The sequence below is a fragment of the Musca autumnalis genome, unplaced genomic scaffold (assembly GCF_047663935.1).
Source record: "Musca autumnalis isolate F117 unplaced genomic scaffold, ASM4766393v1 scaffold_3, whole genome shotgun sequence".
NCBI lineage: Eukaryota > Metazoa > Arthropoda > Insecta > Diptera > Muscidae > Musca > Musca autumnalis.
Window position 1 is genome coordinate 185266442 of NW_027411866.1, and position 12838 is coordinate 185279279.

The 12838-nt window shown below is 30.9% G+C and overlaps 1 protein-coding gene across 8 annotated transcripts in view; it reads right to left on the reverse strand.

Moving 5' to 3' along the window:
- ovo (transcriptional regulator ovo) overlaps positions 1-12838 on the reverse strand; it is an 88659-nt gene that overhangs the window by 9945 nt on the left and 65876 nt on the right. Inside the window, exon 1 of one of the 8 annotated variants that reach the window (XM_073975993.1) lies at positions 321-693. The exons of 6 other annotated variants lie outside the window; for them this stretch is intronic. In XM_073975993.1, coding sequence (XP_073832094.1) covers positions 321-447 — 127 coding nt within the window. In that variant the 5' untranslated portion in view covers positions 448-693. Of the gene's footprint in view, positions 1-320; positions 694-12838 lie in introns of those variants that run through there. One more of the 8 variants, XM_073975992.1, reaches the window with a different exon arrangement.

The following is a 12838-nucleotide window of genomic DNA, read 5'->3' on the forward strand; positions in this document are numbered from 1 at the left end:
AAGAGAGAGTTCGCTGTAAATGTCAGTGAAGTATTTTAGCGGATTTTTTTGTTCTCAAACAAAAATGTAAATAAAAACAAAACATTGGATTTTTATTTTTGAAGGAAAATAATATAACGGTTGTAACGGATTTATTGTAATTTGGCTCAAAAATGTGTAAATGTTTGTCCCGATTTTTAACTTGTTTCCTCAAATTATAAGCTCTGTTCCAGAACTAAAAAGTTTTTACAATTTTTACCACTTGAAAATCGTTTACGTCTTTTACAACTTTTACGACTTTTACCACTTTATAAAGTACGGGAACAGGCCAATAATCTCACCTTTTCCACAAACACTACAAAATATCACATAATTCCATTTATATGGCTGTATTATTAAAAAATGATTGCTTTTTTCTGGCTTTTCTTGACTTTTTGAACATTTTTCTAATATGACTTCACTTAACATTTTGTTCAGATTTTTTATGATTATTTTCAATTATACGAGTGTATAAATTGAATCACTTTATACACCAGTAATTTGTGACAGCAATTTCCTTTATTAATTTACAACAATTGATTAAAAAATTATCACTTGGATTATTGCAAAAGTCTTTGAAGAAAATTAGCGGTTTTGAAAACGGCATTTTCTTTCTTTACTGGTTTCAAAACCAAACAAAACTTCTGTTTATCAAAACAAAAACACTTTTGCAATGCACTCTCTCGTTTGAGTTAGAAAACAGAGGCTATGGCTTGTCCTCGACGGCGTTGGTGTGTACGATAATGTCGAATCGCAAAGCCAAGAGATTCACAGGGTTGGAAGTTTTAAAAGAAATGTTAGTCCCGGTCCACACTAGCGTGAATTTCATTAAAAACGTTCATGAAATTAGGCGTTCCTAGATCGAATTCCCCACTACAGTAATTTTATGATTTTACTCTACTATGGAAGTCGATCTAGAGACGCATAATTTCAGGCAATGCCTCGCCTGGTTGCCTTGCTTTCCTACTTCATTTCTGACATAATAAAAATAAAAGAAAAAAGAAGGCCTAGCCAATTTCGGACTGGGTTGCCCTTTTCTTTTTTATTCTTTTATCAGAAGCAAGCAAGGTAAGCAAGCAGGCGAAGCAGCTTATGTACGCAGACCTTTAAGGTGAGAACACAGTCAGATCTTAGCTTAATTTTCCTGCTTAGATTATTTCTTCACTAGGCCGCTTATTTCATGGTATCACACATGGCACAATAATACAGGTACAACGGCAAAAACAGCTGATCTTCATTACAGTTGTCAAAATGCGTTATTGTGAATAAAATCACATACAAAATCTAAACAAGCAATTCACAGTAATGCTTTATTGTGAGCAAATTTGACGTTTTGTCTGATTTCATGTAACACCTTCTTATTTCACCATGGTATCACACATCAAGCGTAAAATTCATGGGCGCTAAAAACATAATTATTTCAATATATCAAATAAAATTCAATTTTTAAATATGAATTGTTCGTAAATAATTAGTACCGAACATAAAAATTACAGCCATATTCTATTTTTCAGAAAGAACACGTATTTTATCAAATTGAGTGTCGAAACGAAATGTCAAAAATGAAGCCAGGCGAGGAATTCAAAAGTTTAACAATTTTCAACTTTGTAGGCTGAAGACTCGCTTCGTTGTGGTTTGTCCTATTGAAAACAGTACAATTTCATTTTTGCGCTTTGAAGCTAGGCGGAAAAAATAAGCAACAAAAATCCATTGTGTTCTCGCCTTTAAGGCCTACGTACATAAGCTGCCTCGCCTGGATGCCTTGCTTGCTTCTCGGCCTCCTTTATTCTTTTATTTTTATTATGTCAATGAAGCAGAAAAGCAAGGCAACCAGGCAAAGCAGCTTATGTACCCAAGCCTTAAGTGTTCCAAAAATAAGCAAAGGTTGTACCCAAAACTTAAGACAGTGAAAACAAAAATGCTATTCTCTTATCGTCTACTTGAAAAGTTTGGCTGATCCAACATCGTGATTGCGGGCATACGATTTGGAGATACGGCGGCATTTCAGCTAGAAATTTTACAATATTTTTAATTTTTCCGTTTCCGTACTTTCAGAACAAATTTCAATAAATGTCAATACTTGACAAATCGTTCATTCGCAAGGATTACTACATATTAAAAAATCAACAATTTACTTTAGCCACGAGCATAAAATTTGTTGTCCTTGTTTTCAATTTTAAGATATAGTGTTAAATCAGTCTTTTGTTGGAACAATTCACCGATGCATCTACCTTTATAATTGCATAATGTCAACAACAGTAAAAATGTTAACCCTGCTTTTGACAGAATAGGCCATAAGAAGAAAAAATTTGTAATCAGCTGTTAGCTGTGGCCTACCTTATCAATTAGTCGATGGTCAGACTAGCAAGGTTTCTTGAAACCAATTTCGTTAAAGTTTCTTTTCAAGTTTCGTTAGTGTCCACACACGCTAACGTGAAATTTAAGATTTTTGCGTGTCCTCTTTATTTTACCATTCGCGTTTGTTGTACTTCTCATACCAACAAAAACAAAACAAACATAGGGTAAGTGCACCAATAGTCGGCACTTTAAGAGTTTGCCTAACTTCAATCCTTCGCCATTCCGACACAATTTGGCCAATTGCAATGAAATAAAGCTTATTTGCTTCGAAATTTAGTTTACTTTCCGATGACATAAAGAAATTTTGAATTATTTCTTTTAAAACTTGTGAAATTTGCGAATTTATTAGAATAGTGCTTTTTTGCTAGTAGTCGGCACCATTTTCCAATAGTCGGCATCACATGTTCCAATAGTCGGCACCTTGCATTTTTGTATATAAATGTTCTTTTTTATTATTTTAAATAACAAAAAGCATACTTTTACACAAATAATACATATTTCAACCGATATTGCTTTTAAAAAATAAATAAAATAAAGATTTTGTTAACATTTGGAATTCATTTAAAATTGTTAGTTTTATATTTGTTTTTAACATAAACGAAATTACTTGAAAGGTCAGTAGTATCTACAGTATTAGTTCATATTTCAAATAATTTTACATCATAAAAGTAAAACAATTGTAAATATATTGCTTAAATAAATTATTTGGTGCTATAGTCGGCAACTATTACCCAATTGCCGGCATGACACAAATGTACGCACTTCAAACCATGCCTAAATCACTTACAAATCCTAATTTTTAATCAAACTATTTTTATTAATTAGACTTTAAAGTACTTATTTAACATTTTTGTACAATTTTGAGCTAAAAATAACGGACAAATCGGGTGTTTTTCACCCCATGCCGACTTCTGGCAAACTTTACATTTTGTTGTCCCTAAAGTCGGCATCGGCAAAAAGGCCAGAATTAAAATAATTTTTTAATAATTTATTTTTCTAAAGTGTTCTTTTGACTATTCTTTACGAAAACAACAACAATTTTGTAAAAGTTTTTTAAATTTTAATATAATTACAGACATTATTATGTTGACGTATCCACTAATTTTTTCTTAAGAGACATGCATTTTCGGTTGTGGTGAAAAACGCTCACTAACAAAAAGCTAAATTTCGATATAATAAATGGTCTTAGCTCAATGAAATTTTACACATAGTTAGCTGAGAGTATTGTTAAAGCCTTTTTGATATTATTTTCATATTTTGTTACAGAAATTTTGAGTTATTTAAACTCAAATACGAAAGATGCCGACTACTGGTACATGCCGGAGATAGGAGCACTTACCCTAAATAAACTAAAAAAACAACACAAAATAATTAACATTAATAATTAAATTAATATTATTAGTTAAATTTTCACTATTTCATTAATTACATGTTTTTATTAAATATATTTATGTTTGTTTTGTTGTTAACGTTTGCTTGAGAAAATAAAAATGAAAGAAAATTGAAGAAAAAAATCTTGCAACGAAGAACAAGAAGAGGCAACACAACAAACACAGAAAACCATGTACATGGGTTTCACTACTTCATACCCCTCGCCTATAAACTTGACGTCGCCATGTTGAAATCGTGCTAGTCTGACCATCGACTTATTGTACCATGGTTAGGACTTAGCGACAGCTTTATTTTGGTTGCTAATATACCGATTCATTTCGTTAATTACCAAAATTATAAGCATATTAATTTTACCGATTTTTAACGGTAACCAAAAAATGCGTTAGAGAACCCCACTACTGTTCTTTCGGTTATTCGTAAATGATCGTTTGTGTTTCTTAAGTCATAAGAAGAAAACGTAAAATCGCATTAAAACAATTGTAAATTATTAGTAAGACCAAGTTTATATTATAGCCTTTTGCAGGGTTAACCTTCCTTATGAGGATTTGTTTGACGTATATGTAATGAAATTGACATTTAAAACCCAGTGGGTTTGTTAAATCCGGTTATATATAAACGTACTATAAGCGAAGGAAATGTGATTTTTACGATTTATAGAAATAGTGGATGCAAAATTTTCCTATTAAATCACAATATTAACCAAAAATCAGTTAATTATATCTTGTACTTTCCACCACATCAATGCACTATGCATTGATAACAAACACCTACTTGCCTTAACATTGAATGGCAACATCATACAGAACCACAGTTGAACGATGGCAATATCATGTTCGTTTAGTTATTCGTTTATTCGTATATCGATCGTTCGTGTTTCTCAAGTAATTAACAAAAACGTAAAATTATACTTTAAAAACAATTGTTAATTATTGAAGTATAAACGAAATGTAATTTGTGAATGTTTTATGACAGAGTGAAGGCCTGCGTACATAAGCCGCTCTGCCTGATTGCCTTGCTTTCCTGCTTCATTTCTGACGTAATAAAAATAATAGAATAAAGACGAAATTTTGAACTGGGTTGCCATCAGTTGGAAATTGGGTCGACCTTCTTTGTTCTTTTATTTTTTATTGAAGCAGCAAAGCAAGGCAATCAGGCAAAGCAGCTTATGTACGCAGGCCTTGAAAGCATAATTTAAACTTGAATATGCAATATAAAATATTAAAATAAATTACAAGTGAATGTGTGACAAACTTAAATGTGTGAGAGAGTACATCTTGTTCTTCTTCAAAATAAAATAATGCATGCATTACGCATTGATAACGTGAAGAAATTTGTTTTGCAAAAGAAATGAGTGATAAAGGGAAAACGTTTTCTTTAAGTTTTAGTTAGTTAAACATAAAGAAGTAAATTAAAATTGAAACTAATACTATGTTTACATTTACGAAATCCACTCGATTTCAACTGTCAATTCCATTGCTCAAACGTCAAATGAAATCCAATTGATTTCAGATGAGTTTTCATTTGACGTATACACAAAGGAATTGTGTGTGTGTTCATTTGAGTTGATCTATGATATTTTGTTCTGTGATTTGTTGAGAGAATACCATCTGAAGGAGAGTATGACGCAAAATGACAGTAATACGTTGTGAGAACTAATGTGGTGTATTGTGAAGGTGGAAGGTGGAATTAGAAAGAAATAAAAAACCAATGAAATAAATAAATAAAAAATAAACACTTCACTGAACACAATGGGAGTGAGAAACATTGATATTGATGAGAAAAAAAACCTTGATGCTGACTTAGAGCACCATCTATCGGAGTATATAGTAAAATACCATTATTGGTTGTGAGCAAAGATATGGTGTTTGTGGTGAGTTTGTTTTTTATGTGTCATTCATAAATAATAGTGGGACAAAACAGCTGTATTGGTTTGTGTAGTGGATGTTACAGCTAAAAAACAGTGTTGTAAAGTGATATTAAAAATAAATCATTCACATTCAAATTAATAACATTACAGTGGCAAATGAATTGCCCATGTAATAAAAAAAATTATTAATAATTCTGTTAATTTTTAAATAAATCTATTAAAATTATTAAATAATTCTATTAAATTTTGCAAAATTATTTTTTTTTTTGGTATTTATTGCCAAATTATTTACCAAATAGGTATTTTAAGTTTGAAGTTTGTTCTGGCATTATTGTTGTTTTATTCTGTCTACTTATAACTTTTGAGTGTTGTAGGCTTCTTTTTGCAGAAACCAGTTTTGGCTGTTCTCTAGTTGGCTCATAAAAAATGAATTAATGTTACTTTCAAATAATGGTCTACACTGATTTTGTTCTTGGTTTTAGGAATGGATTTCTACGGAAGTGTTTATTCTGAGTAAATAGATAAAAATCGATTTTTTTTTTAATTTTAAACGAAATGTAAATAGACCTAAATTATAAAAATTATATTTTCGCATAGGAAATTTATTTTTATTCATTTTCATGTTTCCAATCAATGATGTTTTTAGTGATTTGCTTTGACAAGCGATTTAAAATGCGATAATTTAACAAATAATTAGAAAATTAAAATCATTTTTATAACAACTTTGTAGCCATAAAGAATCACACCAACCTTTTAGCTCTAAACTCATGGAAATGTTTGTTGTAATTTCAATTTCTCATTGTTGTACTTAGCTCAATATACCCTAGTTACTTTATTATATTTGTATAATATACAGAGCTTTGCTTGTTTGCTCTACAACTGACTGTGCTATGTACCTATTCATTTTTATTGTGTTAAGGTCAAGGTGTTTGAAAAAATGTTTCCATGTATAGAGTAACGCTGTAATGTAATCGTTGTATATGACTATTGTTGTAATACAGCATTTTTTTTTGTCTCAAGTTCGACTCTGTGTGGTTGGCTGTGTGTTCACAAAATTTTTAAGCTGTTCCACACAAAAAATATGTCTAAGTCTAACTTAAAAAAACGGACTAGGAAATACTTTAGCCACAATGTTTGTTGCTGTTGTTGTTGTTATTAACCTTCAACAAGGTTTCATTTTCATTTATGTATTTTAGTTGTTATTTTTTTGTGTTTGGATTTTTATTGTTACTGACTACGCCGATGTCGGGTTGCGGCCATAGTAATAATAGTCGTCATCATCATTTGCTGTTTTTGATTCTCAATACTCCCTCCCTCTTGATTTTGTAGTTTTCCATTAATCGTCTCTCTGCTTTTTTAGCTATGGAGGAATTTGTTATAGTTTCATTCAACTATTAAAACTTTTTAAAACTAGATTTTTTGTTACTGCTGATTTCCATTTACAACAACAACTTTGAGAAGAAGGAAAGACAACAAATCTTAAACTTGTATGAATTAATTTTTTTTTTGCAATTCCATTAATAGATTTATGTAAATTTGCACCTGTTTAGAAATGTGAATAGCAAATTAAAAAAAAGAAAACAAAAAAGTCGTAGAAGAAAGAAATGTGGTGGTAATGGCAATGAAAATGTCAAGGGTTGAAAGTAAATCTGCTAAGAAAGTACATAAATAAGTGATTAGAATATGTAAATAGTTTAGTTTTAAAGGTAGTTGGATTAAGCTTTGTTTGGATTGAAGCTTTTTTAAATAAACCTTAAGAATATAAAAGTTTTTGTATTCTTCATTTAAAAAATAACGAGGGGCTTTAATAATCCAAAAATGTTAATTTTACGAGCTTTAGGAAAGCTATGAACTTGTTTATTTTTAAAAGCTTTTGTTATTAAAATAAACGTCTGAATACATTTTGGTTTTCAAGACAATTGGATAAAGCTTGATGGTATTGAATCATTTTAAACAAAAGCTTACGAATATGAAATGTTTTCCCTAAACTAAATATGGGCTCAAAAGCTCCAGGATTTTATGGAGAAGAAAGAAATATGTTTATAATAGCAATCAAAATATCAAGGGTTGAATGTAAATGTTTTAAGAAAGTTAATAAGTGATTAGAATATGTGAGTTACTTTAGTTTTAAAGTCTGTTAGAAAAAAGCTTAATGGAATCAAAGCTTTTTAAATAAAGTTTACGAGTATAAAAAGGCTTTAAATTATTCATAAAATAACGAGGGACTTAGAAGCTTCTAAATTTGATGAGCTTTATGAAAGCATTGATCTTTTTTTACTTTAAAAAGCTTTCGTTATTAAAATAGACGCCTTAATACTTTTTGGTTTTGAAGACAATTGGATTAAGCTTGATGGTATTGAATCATTTAAAAAAAGGTTACGAATATAAAGGGTTATCAATTAGATAAAGCTTCAATTTAGATAAAGCTTACAAGTATAAAAAGCTTAAAATTATTCATATAATAACGTGGGACTTAGAAACTCGTAAATATGTTGAGCTTTATGAAAGCTTTTAACTTTTTTATTTTAAAAAGCTTTCGTTATTAAAATAAACGCTTTAATACACTTTGGTTTTAAAGACAACTGGATTAAGCATGATTTAGTATTGGGTTTCAATTAATTGAATTAATCGAGCTAACATGACCTAGGGAGTTTGTGAAGTGAATTCTAGAGAAGTTCCCATACCCAACCAATATGTTACGATCGTTTCGCTGATGGTTTAATTCAGCCTTGTCAGGCATTTCGGGTTTCCCTAAAATAAAGATAGGCTAAAAATTAAAAGCTCCTGTATTTTATAAGCTTTAGGAAATCTTTGGGCTTTTTTATGTTAAGAAGCTTTTGTTATTAAAATAAAGGCCTTATGAAACATTAGCTTTAAATACACTAGGATTAAGTTTGATGGGATTAGAGCTTTCAAAATAAAGCTTGCAAATATATAAGATTTTGCATTATTAAAGTAACGACGGGCTTAAAATCTTAAACGGGTTTAAGCTTTCGGAAATTGCTGAGCTTTTTTATTTAATTTTTTTTTATAAAATTAAAAGCTCCAGCATTTTGTAAGCTTTAGGGAAGCTTTTAGGTCGAGCTAACATGACCTAGGGAGTTTGTGAAGTGAATTCTAGAGAAGTCCCACACACCCAATCAATATGCTACGATCGTTTCGCTGATGGTTTAATTCAGCCTTGTCAGGCATTTCGGGTTTCCCTAAAATAAAGATAGGCTAAAAATTAAAAGCTCCTGTATTTTATAAGCTTTAGGACATCTTTGGGCTTTTTTATGTTAAGAAGCTTTTCTTATTAAAATAAAGGCCTTATGAAACTTTAGCTTTAAATACACTAGGATTAAGTCTGATGGGATTGGAGCTTCCAAAATAAAGCTTGCAAATATAAAAGACTTTGCATTAATAAAATAAAGACGGGCTTAAAATCTTAAACGGTTTTAAGCTTTTGGAAATTGTTAAGCTTTTTTATTTCAAAGAGGTTTAGTTAGTGAGATTTTAAACACTTCTACTAAAAATATTTTGTAACAATAAGTCTGAGGTTTTTCCTAATAGAAAGCTTCAATATTTAAAATGTAATAAATTTTCATATGCTTTAATATTTTTTAAAGCTTTCGTTGAAAAAGTTAAAAAAATATTATGTGGTTATAGATATTACTTTGTATAGAGCTTTTATATTTCGAAAGTTTACAAAAGTGTTCAAGTTTTAAAAGCTTTGATTGAAATATTTAGAAGTGGTATTGATGGACCTTATTTATTTAACTTTCAATTATAAGCTTCTTCAAATTGAAATTGTTGTAAGCTTTTGGGATTTTGGATTTTTTTATTGCAAAAAGCTTTCGTTGTAAAAATGAATGGGATTAAGCCTGAGGTTTTCCTAATAGAAAGCTTTCATATTTAAAATGGATTAAATTTTTATATTTTTACCATTTTCTAAAGCTTTTGTTAAAAAAGTTTAAAAAAATTATTGTGCGGTTTTAGATATTAATTTGAATAAAGCTTTTATATTCCGAAAGATTACAAAAATTCTCAAGTTTTTAAAGATTTATTTGAAATGTTTAGAACTGGTATTGATGGGCCTTATTTATTTAACTTTCAATTATAACCTTAAAATGGCATACAACCTTTATAAAAAATGTAGAGCTTTTAAAAGCTTTTGTTAAAATACATTCAAAAGAAAGCTTACAACTTATTAGATTTTTAAGTTTTTGCTATAGCGCTTATGAAATACAATAATATCCGATTTTGTCATTTGGTATACAAAGCTTTTATATTTGTCAACTTTATTTATTATCTTCTTAACAGATTTTTTTGCCGTCATTAGCATAATTATGAGGCTTTCCCTTATTAAAAAGCTTTTGTATTTAAAGTGCTTTAAATTTTTATATGTTTCACCATTTTTTAACGCTTTTGCTAAAACAGTTTGAAAAAAATAGTTATTGTACGTTTATAGATATTTCTTTGTATAAAGCTTTAATATTTCGAAATTTTTCAAAGATTCTCATGTTTTTAAAGCTCTTTTTGAAATGTTTAGAGCTGGTATTAACCGGGCTTATATATTAAACCGTCAATTATAAGCTTCAAATGGCATACAACCTTATAAAAATGTTTGAGCTTTTAAAAGCTTTTGTTAAAATACATTCAAAAGAAAGCTTAAAACCTATTAGACTTTTAAGCTTTTGCTAAAGCTTTTGTGAAATACAATAATATTCGATTTTGTCCTTTGTTATATAAAGCTTTTATATTTGTCAACTTTATTTATTATCTTCTTAACAGCTTTTATTGCCTTCATTGGCATAACAAACAAGTTCTCCACCATCTAACCAAAAACGAATTATAAATTCAATAGAATATTATGAACTCGCTTCCAATTTCCTTTTTTAAATAAACATTTTGCAATCATTTCCCATTGCCATTTATGGTCGAACGATCTCCTCTGCTGTTGTTAAATCACAATAATTTGTGCTAGCCAAGCCACAAGCAAACCTTTTAAAGCACTTACAATTTCCTTTCGTATATAATTTTCCAACAAAACCGCCATCACCAGCAGCAGCACCACCACCACCACCACCCATACTAGTTATGGTAAGGAAGGCAAAGACTAGGAGGCTACTATACCACCATAATAATAAAAAAGGGAAACCAGTATTTTGTAATGTTTGGGATTCATTCTTTCTTTGGTATTTGGTGTTGTTGTTCTTTTTTTTTTGCAATGGACAAAGAAAAACTGCACAAAGAAATTGATGGCCAAGCCTAAACCTGGCAGCCAAACCATACAACCTACGACGACCAGAAGAAGACAAAATTCCACACTGTTTCCTTTCAACGGTGCAAAATAAAACTAGAGAACTAGAAACTTTTGCTAAGGATGAGTAGATACGGCAACGAAGAGCTTGTTAACAGTTGAGGAAGAAGAAGAAGCGAAGAAAAAAAGAACCTACTAACAGAAATGAAAAAGTGGTTTGGTAACGTTGCTTAAAAAGGGGAGCCACAAGACCATCATCATCATGGGCTAGAACAAAAATAACTCAGGTTTAAAGAAAGGTAACTGCAACAATCCTAGACAATGTCCATGCCGATGATGATGGCTTTTAAGAAAATGTGTGTATATGGTGAAGGCCTTCAAGTAGCTGTTCATATTATAGCTGTTGTTACATGGGCCCTCTACCCTTTTTTGTTGTTGTCTTCACGGCCAAATACACACAACTGGTAAAACGTTACGTTATTTTTGCTTAGTTTTTTTGTTTCGTTTTTCCTTCTCATTTGTGTTTTCTTGTTTGTCTGAGTTCTTCATTTTCATTTCTAGCCCTGACTTTGGTTGTTGCTGTAGTTTTTGTTTTCAAAGACAGGAAAACAGTACCAAGCCAGCAAAGACCTTAGTCATCCTAGGTTGTCTTTGGTTACTTTGTTTTTTGTTTTTACCTCTCTGCTCCCGCCAACTTGGTGTGACCGTGAATTCTTGAAATAAGTAAATGATTGTTATTCTGCTTACGAAAGGAAGTGGCAAATTGCTCAGAAGCAACCAGCAACTAAGAACTTGTTGGCAAAAACTATAATGGGATAGGTAGTTAGAGTGATGGTAGATGATGATGATGATAATGAAGTTTGCTGGTTGGAAAAAAACAAAAGACTTAAGAAACAAACATCAGTTACGAGTTGTTGTTGGGCTTCACACAGGGAATCTTATGAGCAACTTTTGTTGCTCAATGGCCACAAAAGGGCATAACAATCTAGCCAACAATTTGCGTTATCCGTTTCGCCACAACCATCACCACCACCATTTTTGTACAAGACTTCTGCTTAATATCTTCTAGCCATGATCTTGACTTTACCTTACTCAACATGAAACTAATGTTTCTTTCTTACTTAATATTCCCGTGAATGCGGCAGACAAACACACACCCATGGCTGGCTGGCTCCCCTGAAAATCCCCAAGACTCCAAGAAATCACGCAATCTATTGTGAGGTGTGTGTGTCTGTTGGAGTTGCTTCCACTATGGCTTTACTCTTTTCTAGTGTTTTCTGGTTTAATGGTGGGGAAGGTGCGAGCAGCAGTAAAGAATACCAAACACATACCCTTACAATTGCAACACGCATACCTCTGTGGAAGACACACAGCCAAAAACATTGCCAGTCATTTGAAGTAATGCTGCTTCATTATCCACTTCATCTTCATCATCACGTTCCCCATCATAGTTGTCTATTCATTATTTCTATTACGTGAAGTTGTTTCTTATGAAAGACAAAATGGAGAAGAATATAACGACAATGAAGAAAAAGAAGAAGAAGTATGGAAAATTGTTATCACATGACATAACATGAGTGAGTTATTATTATTTAATGTTATGATGGTGTGAAATTGTTGTTCATTCTTTGTTTTTCTTTGTGTATTTTATTCTATTCTTGTTTTTGATGTTGTTGTTTTTTTGCAATTGGAAAGTTCCTGAGGAAGTAATTAAGAATTAACATTTTGATAAGACCATATAAAAGAGGAGATGGTTTATGAACTTTGAGTAGGGAATGACAATCATAAGCTCTGTTCCAGAACTAAAAAGTTTTTACAATTTTTACCACTTTTACACATTTTGCGTTCCCGTACACAAAATGTATATGAAAATCGTTTACAACTTTTACAACTTTATAAAGTACGGGAACAGGCCAATATACGGCAATATGGGAAGTAGGCAGCAAAATTCCACTGTTGGT